Source organism: Haliotis asinina, chromosome 8 (assembly GCF_037392515.1).
Source record: "Haliotis asinina isolate JCU_RB_2024 chromosome 8, JCU_Hal_asi_v2, whole genome shotgun sequence".
Taxonomy (NCBI): domain Eukaryota; kingdom Metazoa; phylum Mollusca; class Gastropoda; order Lepetellida; family Haliotidae; genus Haliotis; species Haliotis asinina.
The window spans coordinates 4,874,816-4,889,345 of NC_090287.1; the positions used below are offsets into that span (position 1 = coordinate 4,874,816).

The 14,530-nt window shown below is 39.3% G+C and overlaps 1 protein-coding gene across 1 annotated transcript; it reads left to right on the plus strand.

Moving 5' to 3' along the window:
• The first annotated feature begins 1,302 nt into the window (after positions 1 to 1,302).
• On the plus strand, positions 1,303 to 12,101 carry LOC137295027 (visual system homeobox 2-like). The gene is made up of 5 exons (XM_067826285.1): positions 1,303 to 1,636; positions 3,414 to 3,504; positions 4,569 to 4,692; positions 11,190 to 11,370; positions 11,762 to 12,101. Exons 1-5 carry the CDS (start codon positions 1,303 to 1,305, stop codon positions 12,010 to 12,012), a joined length of 981 nt encoding a protein of 326 aa, XP_067682386.1. The 3' UTR covers positions 12,013 to 12,101.
• The last annotated feature ends 2,429 nt before the right edge of the window (positions 12,102 to 14,530 follow it).

The window sequence follows — 14,530 nt, forward strand, 5'->3', positions numbered from 1 at the left end:
TGAAGATCTTGGATTATACGAATTTATGCTTTTTCATTATATGCCTTCTGAAATTAAATTATGACATTTTAGATGCCCAAGTGTAGACGTGATACAGAGTAGCCTACTGTCATCTCACAGCATGTGAATTGATAACTATACTTTGTACTAGTGAATAGTCGTACGAACATTATTTATAGTCTTATTACATTTCCAAAAGTTCATTTAATTATTCTTTTTGAAAATATTGTAAAGATCGGAAATCGCTATGTTAGTATTAGTAGCAAGTGAAGAAGGAAGAATACTTGCAGATGTGATGGTGCTAACAGTGGTGGTGGTAGTAGTAGTAGTAGTAGTAGCAGCAGCAGCAGCAAAGGTAGTAGAAGCACTAACAGTCAGGTGATAGCGCTGTCGTTGATATAGGTACTTGTAATTGATTACGTTACTTGCTACTTTCGAATGGCATTTTTTTTGGTAAAATTTTTTCATCAAAGAAAGTTTCAGAAACCTTTTACAAATTGTTGCTATATATGTTTCTTAGCACAGTGCTTGTAAAGTTCTATCGGAAGGCTGTCAAGATGTGTATATCCGCGGGAGTGGCTGCTCTCGTGTCAACTCCGATCGCGCTATATAGTAGTCTTACTCTTGCTACAATAACCTTCATGTTAACGGGGATTTATTGGATATCCAACTAATATTTTCCTCTCGATGAATTTCCGCCTTTTTCACATTTCCCTCACCCTTACTAGAACAGAAAAATAATTTTCATTAATCCAATACAAGATATAATTTGTAAGATAATGCACGGGTCATAACAAAGCGCCTGGCGAGCGAGCGGGCAATATGCATAACTTAATTAGAGCCAATATGTAGAAAAAAGACACGGGCGAAAAATAATTATTAGCAATTTAGGAATGAATGGAATCTGTGGTTCTCATAGCATTGTGAGCCCTTGTAAAGCATTTCAATATCATAGCCTAACGCAAATTAAATCAAGCTCGCGAACAAAAATTTATATAAGCCTCCATGCCCAATAAGGCACATTATAGCGTTGTGATTATAATGGCTAATTGCAGATGGCAGACGGGCTATTGGAAACTGAATGAGTGACAGTTTTCGCGAGCACATCGTAGAATCGGGGGTTGGAATTGATTAGTGGAACAATGCTTAGACCGGGAAACCGAGGCGGGGACAATTATCCCGCGACAACCATTCCATTAGTTGAACCGTCGCTCAAATCTATCGCGAGAGACACTATCTAAAAGCTCTAGCCTCTCCACGATCATTCTGTGAATGAAGAGGGCGTTTTGACAAGAGCTGAACATGAATTTTGTACCTTCACCATTTCTTACCCTAAACGGGACCCGGTCTTTGGCGCCCGGTTTCCCAGCTCCGGTTTTTAAGCCTGGATTTGGAATGTGTGGTAGTAATTTTTCTTTCAAACAGTTCCTCCATGGTAAGGATTTTGATTTACGTGACAGTTCTCTCCAGGGACATCTTCCATCGCCGGTGTCACTCTACCTGTCGCCATTTTTACCTTCGACTTTTAACACGAGCTTCAAAGATGTGTCGTCTGCTCAATCTTGGAAACCCCATTTATCATCAACAGACGACAATGAGCGGGATAAATTGGCGCCGAGTCGTAGCGATAAGACAGGTGAGCTATGATTATCTCTTTAACCCTTAATCTTGTAATACTTTTAGTCATACTGGTTAATGATGAAATGCGCTGTTGGATCTCTCAGCTGAAATAGACGTGGAAGATATTGTTTTAACATATTTCTGAGATTATGAAGTGAAGGACCGGGCTGACTTGCTTTTAGCGATTGAATGAAACGTAATTTTGGGTTATTGTCTGATGTAGTAAATTAGGTGAAAGTCCATAGTGAAGGCTGATGTGGTTATATCTGTCAAGTGTGAAATGCTGTTTTCAAAAATGTTAATCAAACAAAATTAATGCTTATGTAAATTTGCTTATGTAGCTAAAATAGACAGTAGACAGTTAATCATTATATGCTTAGAACAAGGCATTTGAAAACTATGTGTTTATGTCCATGTCGTGAAAGTAATTATAATTATTTATTTTACTCAAGAATGCAAATTGCATGTCAATATGTTTACTTTACAAACATATATCAGGAAAATCTGGTTTGATCGAAGAAATATATGGTAAGTGTCTAATTCCGAAGAACCGGCAGCTGAGGCTCCAGAACATGTTAATTATAAGTATTTGCACGATTAATACGAAAACGTTAGCCATAGTTCTGATAAGGGAGCTATCTTCCAGTCATCTTAACCCAATGTGCATTTTTATCTTTGTTAATCTGTCTGATATAGTGGTATGGAGGTCGATTCATACATTAACTTTGAAGATAATATGATCTAAATCAATTGTGGATTTAATCACCCAATTATTGATGGAATGGGTGTATCTCTAAATGTATCATTACGTATCATAGTGATGAAAACATCGAGTTAACTTGTAGACGCCTATTTTCTCATGGTACTAAAATGCTTGGAAATGAGCGTTGCGTTTTTGTTTATGTCTCCGTTGCTATAGCAACGAAATGGAGGAAGAACCTGCGGCGGCAGCGGTAGAAATGTTCCAACTCTTCTTCCTGCCATCACTATTGTTTTACCTGAAAAGGGAAATTTGATACAGTTTTTGTTGTCTTTTATTCAGTTGGATTAGATGATTTGTTCATAAATTGAGACTGGGGGCATGTATGCAAAGCTAGTAATGCTAAATCAAGTGCTGATATGTTTAATTCTGTATTAAAAAATAGGGAACAGTATCATATATTTTGTCAAATTATTTAAACATTTGAATGTTTTCTCCTTTTGTCGACGTGAACGTGTAGATCGTCATGCTCTGAAAATATAGACTTTTGGAAAAAAACATATTCGATTAATAACCAGTAATGAATTTGGGGGAAATATACAACACCAGCACCAGATGATAATTAATTTTGAATATTATGTTCAGGTTTTTGTTTTGAAACGAAAATAGACTTTTTTTAATGGGCCTCGAACGTTTGTTATCATTAATTGGTTACATAACCGTTGTGAACAATAACAGTGAGATATTGGTCAGAAACATGTACTGCCGCAGCTACAGACCGACACACGATCAAATATGTCAGTATAATATGATTAATACCACTGCACTGCCAAGACACTAGCTTCAAAGGGAAAAATGATTTCAAAATTGTAATGGCATTAAACTGAAATATGAATCAGTCTTCTAAATCTATCTGTGGGATTTTTGTCTTCTCATGTATGCCTCGTTTTGTTTTTGTTTTTTTAAATAATATTTTGCAGGTTATGATAAGATTGTATTTGAAACACAGTTTTCATTAATTATAAGGTTGTGTGAACAGCAAATGACTTAATGAGCGTTAGGTGATTTGCTTATGCGTAGAAATTTCATGCAGAAACCTCCGACTGTGAAGTGGACAGCACGGTTGATAAACTGGACAGTTCCTCCCTTCTTGCCAACAGGAAGAAGAAAAAGCGACGGCACAGGTAACTGCCAGTGTGATCTGTCCACGGCAAGAAACAGCCGCGTTCATCCGTTCACTTCCAATCAGGCAAAGCAGCGAGCATGCAGATTCCTCACATCCTCGCACACTGCTAGTAGTAATGAAGTTATAATAGATTTTCCTGGCACATTAAGGGCATCTGTAAATCTTTCAGACGTGTTATGGAAGAAAGTTAGAGGAGATTTCTAAATCTGACAAATCTTTGTGTCTGACTGAGTTCCCCATTTGGACTATTACCATTTGCTCGCGTATGTTTTCGGTGAACAAATGACTCGACAGTGTGTGTATGATGGTAGTCACCGGTTTGACTGGATACGATCACATGTGTTGAACACCTGCATCTATCATTAACACAGGCTTATCATTTTGGCGGAATCGTATTAAGGTTCAGTGTTAGCAGATAATTCTTATTACATCAAAAAGCGTTTGTCGCTTTCGTTATTCAGAAAAATATATTATTTAGAGTAACAGACGTCATTGCCCAGTAAATAATGAATGATTATATCATTGACGAATGTGCAATATGTACTATTATCTAACAATCGTAATAATACTTTTGTCGGCACTGGAATGATATGTGTTCATAGTGTGTTAGCCTAACCAGTATGGAAGGTACATGCTCAATCTTAGTTAGCTTCTAACAGGACATTAAATAATATCATAATCAGAAACTTGATTGGCATTTTAGAAGATGTTATTAGATGAACAAAGAGAATATTCTGGGTTTCATCTTCTTGTTATTCTTTGAATACAACGTTTCTGGGCCTGCTCCATCCGACCATCAGGTAAAAACTATTGAACTGTAACAGTTATAAACAAGAACCCAGAAAATTCTCTATGTTAAATATTATATCAGCTGAACTATTGGATAAATATTCATGATGATTGGAATTCCCTGCACACATTTTTGAGAAAATGTGTTATTTCATAATATATATAATTATATATTTTTTGTAATACTTAAACAATGATAGAGCCAAATGAGTACCCATGCATTGTGTAAACTGTACCCGAATTACACAAAACACTTTGTTACTACACATCTAGGACAATCTTCACCAGTCAGCAGCTTGATGAATTAGAGAAGGCATTTAAAGATGCTCATTACCCGGACGTGTACGCAAGAGAAGTCCTTGCCATGAAGACAGATCTCCCGGAAGATCGGATACAGGTAAGGGCGGATGTTCTCGGGTCAGTCAGTCATTGTGATATTTAAATACATCTTCACACGTAAGTTTATATATATGTATGATCCTTTCACTCTCATCAAGTGAAAGAATGCTTTTCGTGAGAGCTTTGAAAATATCTCTACATGTCCAGTTTGGTTTTGCTTGTTCGTGACTTACACCACATCAGTAAGTTTAAGTTTTTATTGTTTACATCTGTGTCAGTTTCGTCTGATGTACATACTATCAATAGCCGATTATACACGTGTAGTTTCTTTGCCTTTTGTTTGACACTGCACTCCGTCGTATTTAGTGTTAGTCTAAGTCGTATTGTATGTATATGGCCGCAGTCTGAGTGAGAACAAGACAGTTCTGTGGCCGATATCATGACGCATCGTTCAGCATAACAGTCACACGATTAGATGTGACCCGATCAACAGAGTCGCATCTTGCTACATGAAGTACATTTACACGAATGTATAAGTGGTGATCTGGATGGTTCACTTATTTGTGATCAGTAGGCTAGATACTGTGTTCTCAGTTGCCCTTGGAAGACCCAATCTTAAGACAGTACTTGTGGCACACCTAATACGTATTATGAATGTGATATCAATGTTTCGTGTTCACCTCTTATATATTTCTCGAAACTCTTTCTGATTATGAATGACTACAGTATGACCAATGACTGATTTTGACCTCCATCCGACACACCCTGCTTTGTATCTAGTCATCACACTCCAACGCTCGTTTGTTCTAACCATTCAACGCTTGTCTTGTCCTAACCCACCAACGCCTGTTTCATCCCCACTCACTGTTTAGTCCTCACCCGTCAACGCCATCAATGTCTGTTAAGTCCCCACCCACCAACGCCTTTTTTGTCCCCACCGACCAACACCTGTTTAGTCCCCACCCACCAACGCCCTTTTTGTCCCCAGCGACCAACACCTGTTTAGTCCTCACACACCAACACATGTTTAGTCATCACACACCAACGTCTGTCTAGTCCTCACACACCAATGCCTGTTTAGTCCACACAAGTCAACGCATTTTGTGTCCCCATACAGCAACACCTGTTTAGTACCCACTCGTCAACGCCTTTTGTGTCCCCACCCACCAACGCCTGTTTAGTCCCCACCCACTAACACCTGTTTAGTCAGAACCTCGCCCTCTACTCCGTATCCCCAAAAGCCCGTACATGGAGTAAAGGAGGTTACGTCAACCAGAGGCCAGGTATTAGCTACAACTATCGTCCTCACCTAATCACTGTAATAGCAACTTGTATTTGCCATAGCTTTGAAAGTCCACCCCGTAACATGGTCGTTTTTAAATGAGATAACGACATCTCTTAATCAAATTTAAAACATTCATCGGCCCTGAGAGGGACAAGGGTAATTTTACAGATGGAAGTTCGCATTACTTATTCAAACACGGGAAAATGATCGCAAGATTTTTCTCACATTTACTAAATGATTGAGCGAGAACGGGCCCCATGGCAGTCTCTGAGGCACGATTAAGCCAACGACGCAAATAAAGCAATTGCGGAAACATATTTCAGGCGCTTAGACCGGCACGTGAGCGATTTAGGCCTCAATATTAGATGAGTTAATCACTCAGAGTGACTATTGTGTGAGATTGATTAATTTCAGATCAAACGCTTCCAAAGAAATATTCGTTTTGTCAATTATACTTCATTGATTCGCGAAGTAGTCTCTGGAGACGGAATGCATGGTGAGCACGGGCGGGCGGATTCCGAATCAGACCACAGTGAGAAACGTGTTTACAAATTTCAATTTGGGAACGAGATTAGCTGTATTCTCGTGCGATTTACGCACGCTAATGTGACTTCAATTAATAGATTTGTTATTCAAATGTCATCTGAATCTCGTGCTCACCACCATCACCTGCCAATATGGGAGCGACAGGCACGAGCGTGATGACGTCATTGAACCACCTTAGAATCTGTTATGTTAAAGGCTGTTGTATATATCAGAAAAGGATAATTGATTGGATAATGTAATAGTAAGGAAGCTGTACGACCAAACGCCGTGTCTCTGATTTCACCTGTTGAGGTTCACGACTTATATAGCATGTAACAATGGCGAATTGTTCGCTGTCTTAATTACTCTTACGTACCTGTTGTAATCACCCCAACTCCGGAAACCAGGAAACTCGTCCATTGTTATAACCTACAGTTTTACCAGCAAGCTCGACCATGACAGCTACATAACCACGCTCGGCAATACTACAGATATGTCAGCACGCTCGGCAATACTACAGCTATATTACCTCGCTCGATAATATTACAGATGCGTTACCTCGCTCGACAATACTACAGCTGTATTACCTTGCTCGACAATACTACAGCTTTATTAGCAATCTTGGCAGTACAACTATATTACCTCACTCGACAATACTGCAGCTTTATTATCTCGCTCGATAATATTACAGATGCGTTACCTCGCTCAACAATACTACAGCTGTATTACCTCGCTCGACAATACTGCAGCTTTATTAGCAATCTTGGCAGTACTACAACTATTTTACCTCACTCGACAATACTGCAACTTTATTATCTCGCTCGATAATATTACAGATGCGTTACCTCGCTCGACAAAACTACAGCTTTATTAGCAATCTTGGCAGTACTACAACTATATTACCTCACTCGACAATACTGCAACTTTATTACCTATTACCTCGCTCGATGATATTACAAATGCGTTACCTCGCTCAACAATACTACAGCTGTATTACCTCGCTCGACAATACTGCAGCTTTATTAGCAATCTTGGCAGTACTACAACTATATTACCTCACTCGACAATACTGCAGCTTTATTAGCAATGTCGGCAGTACTACAGCTGTATTACCTCGCTGGACAATATTACAGCTATACTATTAGCACGTTCGGCAATACAACAGTTATGTTACCTCACTCGTCAATATTACAGTTATATTAGCACGCTCGGCAATACTACCGTTTTATTAGCCTGCTCGGCAATTCTACAGGTATATTAACACGCTCGGCAGCACTACAGTTTTATCAACTCGATGGGCAATATTGTTGTGTTACCAGTTCTACCAGCAAGAGGGCAGCCATGAGCATCTAAAGGTTTGACAAAACCACAGTTGTCCCTTTTCCTGATTTTTTCTCGATGAAAAAATCCCCAGTGTATTACAGTGGTGAGCAATACTGCCGCTTCACGACCCCTATAACCAACCAATACTACACCAGTATTAGTTAAAGCATGAATGATATATAAAGTATATGCTTCCTTCTTGAGTTTCTTGAAGTTTACTCTCTTCCTGCTGTTTGATGTTGGAATGGAGAATATTGGTTGGATAGGAAAATCTGGGGTTACATCTTTCTATGAGATGTTTCGAAAGCGGAAAGCTTGGGTTTCTCTATACTTCTGGCCACTGGGGACAAAGTCTCTCAACATGTGTGTGTGCACAGTTCCTCTGTTGTTTCGAGTCAACTGGATGACAGGTTCTCGGGTATGAGGCTGTTGTTTTATTGTCGGAGAGGTCATTGCATGAATACCCGACCATGCAGACGCGTTCAAGACTGCCAGTCACTCCTGCACGTGTGTCCCTGTCCGTCTCTGCTGGTACAAGTCAGGAAGTATACCGATGTTTTAGTGCCAGATCTGTCATACACATTTCGTGAGTTTACACGCAACCCAGGTGCAGTATACTCCGACCATTCCTTAGTGGCGACTAGTGAGTCAGTCAGAGTAGTAAGGACCACATTTGAATGTCTGTTGGCCTGACGAAGTTTATGAAGTTTATGTGAACAAAGTGTTCCTCCCGCATTGTGTTGTATTCGTATGATGAAACGTTTGTATATCAGACTAAGTAACTCACTATAACTACTGATTAAATTGAATTTTTTATGGTAGCTGGTTTGTCCATTCTCTTGCTTTCTTCCGTTCAGACTTAATATAGACCAAAACACTATTTACAACAAGAACAGCAAGAACAATAGTTCAGGTGCATGGCGCTTTACCATCACGGATCATATCATTCTGAAAGTATTACGGGAATCCTTATCGCTGTCAGTGGATCAATGTGCACTCGATTGGCATTCTTCCGGGAGCAGTGGATGTTGTCTGTGAGATTCCAGAAACCTAACATATAGTCATCATTAACACATCACCCGATCTCATCCTGTCGGGTACCCACTCACTGTTGGTGAAGAGAGTCACAGAAACTGGAACCTCTCAAGAAGCCCAGCATGACACTGCTTGCAAGGGCTGATCAAAAGCATGAATCAATTCAGTAATTTCAGTTTACCCAAGTAAAATACATTAAATTTTTTAACTCTATATCTACTGAAAGTTTTTCAAAATAGTTCAGAAAGGCTATTTCTTTTTAAAACAAATATTAAGGTCCATTAACAAAATCGCTCAACATGGTCTCTTCCACAAAGACTGGTCAACTCTGACTGTATCTGTTCAACATCCTATAGGTTTCAAACGGATTGATGGATACCGATGTCAAATGTCAGCCGTGTATCGTGAGTCCTTCGATTACCTGCTAATGAAGTTGGGCGAGACACTCTTACATTATAAACTAGTCCGCGAAACTGATCTCTTCCTCCTCTCCCCATCTGTCCGACCCGTGTAGTGGTAGAGTTACCTGCTAAGAGACAGCCATATAAATCATCAGTGAAATAGACATATGGTAAATAATGGTAATTACAGCCATCACTGAAATGTACATGTGTCAGTTCCACGACGTGTTTTTCTCTTGTTTGTTTCGTTATCTGATTTCCATGGCAATTATCCTATATATTAGTAATAGCGGTATATTCTAGTTCTGTGTCGTCATTGTCAGTTACCAATTATTAGGGGTATGTTGTCATTGATCTTAATTTTTAATTCAGATTTTGTGTGCTGGAATTAACATATTTAAACTCGATCCATGTCGAAATGTTGCAAAGCACGCTACATCAGTATCCCAGTACTATATGACAAAGCATACTTACATTTGACAGTTCTCTTTAAATCTAAGAAATAAGGATTCGTGTTCCTCTTACAAACAAACGAGGCTTATAGTGTGTAGGTTTCGCAGACACTACTGCACATTAGACGTGAAAGGAGAATCAGTGCATGGCAATCGTTGCCGGAATCACCATGTCCATGTCTTAACAGCATGGAAAGTTGGATGTTTAACGTATATCTTATGTCTTTGGGAATGAACCAGTCGCTAACTGTCGGCATGAATCGTCGTACTCCCCTCCTCCCCCCTACTATGACCTTTACAGACTGTTAATTGTCTGGCAGTTAGTTACCCTATCGGTTGTTCAGACTTGGTTGACAGCGCGTCGTCTACCTTCACGACGTGGGTCATTGCACATCATACTAATCGCTGCATTGTCTCCTAAAGTAGTAAATGTGTTTACAGGCCACCGTAGGCCGCCGTAGGCCGTTGTAGGCCACCGTAGGCCGCCGCAGCAAAACCTTGGATACAATTGTGTGAGATGCTGATGTGGCCAGTAGAGTTTTACGAACACCCGGTGTCATCACTATATTAACACTGAACGACTGAGCTTTACGCCGTTTTTAGGAATATTCCAACAACATCATTGCGGGGACAGCAGAAATGGGCTTCACACATTGTAATATGTGGGGATTCGAACCCAAGTCTTTGGCGTTTAAACCACTAGGCTACCCTACCACTCCACTCTAATAAACATTTCAGTTTGATACAAGGCACAAATTTAAACGTATCAGATGGTCGCCCAAGGCACAAGCTACACTGTCATTGTTTCACGGGCAACAATGTCTCCGTTTCACAAAAACATCAATCTACATTGTCCAGGATTCATACAAAACATTGTCTTAAACCGGAGAAAAACACCAGCTAAATTATTGAAATAGCTGAAATGTCTCAGTTCCACACAAGACACTTGCTGTAATGTCTCAGTTCTACACAAGGCAATTGCTGGAATGTCTCAGTTCTACACAAGACACAAGCTGCAATGTCTCAGTTCTACACAAGGCAATTGCTGGAATGTCTCAGTTCTACACAAGACACAAGCTGCAATGTCTCAGTTCTACACAAGGCAATTGCTGGAATGTCTCAGTTCTACACAAGACACAAGCTGCAATGTCTCAGTTCTACACAAGGCAATTGCTGGAATGTCTCAGTTCTACACATAATACTAGCTGGAATGTCATAGTTTCAGTAACTATAAGTTCCAGACCATTATGAAAAACGGTTAAAATTGCATGGGACCATACCTCTCTTACATTGGGTCGATACCAGACAGTCCGTTTTGTATTTTGTATTGCCGACATTACATTTGTAGAGTATTGCTGAAAGTGGTTTAAGTCATGCTCACACATTCACAGTTCCTGCTATTTTAGAATGGTAAACGGGCAAGAGTGAAGAAGAGGTTAGTTATTACCCCTATTTGATTTTGGCAATTCTGCTTGTGTAGTTTTGGGGTCTTTTTATTGATTACCTCAGTTTTAAAGGACTCTTTTTGTTTTAGGTCTGGTTTCAAAATCGTCGTGCAAAATGGCGCAAAGCGGAGAAGACGTGGGGACGAAGCAGTATCATGGCGGAATACGGATTGTATGGGGCCATGGTCAGACACTCACTTCCGCTTCCGGAAACCATTGCAAAAGCTGCTGATGACGGAACACTGGACACGTGTGCTCCTTGGCTTATAAGTGAGTAACATGGAATATGTCTTTTTCATCCAGAATGAATGCTTGACAAGTAGAGTAAAATAGGTACATGCTGTGTGCATACAGAATGAGTGAGTGAGTGTTGTTTTACGCCTCATTCAACATTACACTTGCTCTATGATCGAGGCCTGTGAGTAGTACCTCTGGGATATACCAGCCACGAGATGACATGGCATGACATCCATGCCCACGGGATGATATTCAGACAGTGATGTCACGAACTTCACTACTCAGTTCTTATTCTGCCTCGAACCTACGATTACTTTCTGATGGCTATATATAAAGTTGTTTGAGTATTTATCATTATTGTAAAGAAAGCTGTCATTATGATGCGTTCCAATAAGACAACCAGTAACGGGATGGTGTATTTCAGGCATGCACCGGAAATGCAATGACGCTGCCAAGAGTTTTCATTCAGAAGAGAGAAATGTCAACGAAGAGACTCCAGATTCCACCGACACTATACAGACGAGGCGCAGCCCTGACCCCCGGGTCGAGATAGTGGAGCTTGGTTTGAATCCTGACCCCCGTACGGACAGCATCAACGCTCTAAGGGCCAAGGCACAGGAACATAGTGCAAAGCTGCTGAGGACTTTCTCGACAGGCACTGATACGGAGAAATGATTTTATACCAAAAGAAAACAGTTCTGTGCAGTTTCTTGCTGGTGGCCCAATGTTTTAGAAGATACCTTGTCGTGGCTATGAACAGTTGGAGCATTAGACATACAATCGATAAACAGGAAGAACTGTTGAGTGTTTTGTTGATAACAGAGTTTATGTGTCACATTATTATACGTTCTGTGTCAATTTTTTATGCTGAGAAAAATAGCATATGGCTGAAGAACATTCCATGCAGATTCCAGTGCTTATCTTGACTGAGACAAAACATTCTCCATGTATATTGTTGTAAAGATACAGAGTGAATGACACATACCTTGGTACAGGGTATTGACAGGTACGTCAAAAGAGAAGCGAAGCACACAGTCAGAATCATCATATAAGAATTCGTTAAAAGCCGTAGATATTCTCCAATGTTCAAGACGTTCCTGTCAGTGGCAATATGGAAGTGATTAGCATCGAGACAGATACACGGACATGGGTTTGGGCCTATTTGTTCTGTTTGTGATTAAAATGAAATTAGGCCATGAGGTAACAAAAACTCGTTGTTATCAACACATTGTAAATCCAGTTTCAGGGAATTAAGTGTGACATGATATTGAGAGGTTGAATACATGTGTAGACCTGTAAATAGAACCTGCTGGTTTTACAATGTGTTATCTCAGACTAAAAGTTGTGTTATTTAATAACTGTAGACATCCAACACTGACATCCCAGTCCAAGTAGACTGTACATACTGTTACTACATATAGGTTTCTTGGGTGTAAAAGTATATGACACTGCTTACAGTGAGGGTAATTGTGCGTATACCAATATAACTTTCCACGTGTGAACGTAAATAGGGACGTTTTGTGCAGCGAAAAATAAGGTCTTGGTTATTGAAGAGCGTCTTGAAATCTTTTCGTCAACAGGCAAATGTTCCGTTTGATATCATTTGGCTTGACGCACGCACACAGTGCGTCAAACCTGAGGCATGCATCATTACTTCAGTGTGTTTCATCCGCATCTTCGTTAACTGCCTTAAATATTGAATAAATGCAATTTTATGCTGGTTATGTATAGGTTTCCTTTGCCAGGACGGAGATCAATGATGAAAGTCCACTTGAACGTGGTTTGTTTACAACAAACGTTTCATTACAGACATTCAAAATGCCTACACATTTGTCGGATATGAAGATATTTCACATGTGTTATTATTATATTTCATATTTATTACATGCACAAGTTTGTATGAGATGTTACTACAACTTGCCGTATGCATCAGTCCTAAATAGAGTACCTACTGGTAAAGCATGCTTTATATTATGGGTTAGCCTGTCAGTGGAAATACATATTTGTCTGTGAATGTGTCGGGTTCGCACCTGTATGTTAACTAATATAAACTCCAGTTCATACTTTTTTATGAAGGCATATGTACATATAACACTAAGACAGAATGAAGGCATATGTACATATAACACTAAGACAGAATGAAGGCATATGTACATATAACACTAAGACAGAATGAAGGCTTATGTGAACATGTATATGTATTATTTACATTTATGAAGGCTTATCCAAATGTACTACTTACATTTTATGAATACGTATGTATATACATGTAGTACTTACATTTTATGAAGACGTATGTATATATAGTACTTACACTTTATGAAGACGTATGTGTATATAGTACTTACATTTTATGAAGACGTATGTTTATACAGTACTTACATATTGTGAAGACGTATGTATGTATAATGCATTTTAAGAAAACCTGTTCATGTATTCTTCTATTGCTTTTACCTTATGTGAGCTAAATGTACATACCTTCAGTGCTGACATCGTGAATTAAGGAAGTTAATGGTGGTTGAATCAGATAATACAAACATCTTTACAAATTTCTATCATGGGGGTGCATCATATTCAGAATATATAATTACTTGTCTGTTATTGGCGACTCAAATACAAAGGTAAAAATCTAAAGGTAGACATACATTTATATAAACGTAAAATAGGCAGGTTGCGAGAGGTTGCTGCAAAATCCTCAGCGAGGTACATCTGTAATAGATGGCTTGTATAAAGAATAGTACTTTCCATTCCAAAAGGATATTTTTGTGTGCAATCGTCTGTTGTCGCTCTTCCTGCTTAGCTTTGAACTCACTCAACATCCCCTGCATTCACCATACTTGCCATCGTCTGATGTCCACCCCTGTTATAATTATGCAAACAGTGGTCAATGATCAATGGAATCCAGGGGCTCCACTGTCGTCAGCGGAAGCGGATGGATGAGATTAGCTTTATAAATATTTAGACTAGAGGACCCATAAATTAAGTAATAGGTGGTAAGCCATACATCAAATATGAACATATCAACGAGAAATAGTCTTTGTTCATACACCAGAATGAAAAGGTACAAACATGTTTCATCATTGACATAACATTATTACGAATTTTGAAGATTTGATATTTCTAGTTCTAGAGGTCCCAAGCATTTTCCTACCACATCCCATTTGTGTTAGATTCCTGTCTTATTTCGTTTGGT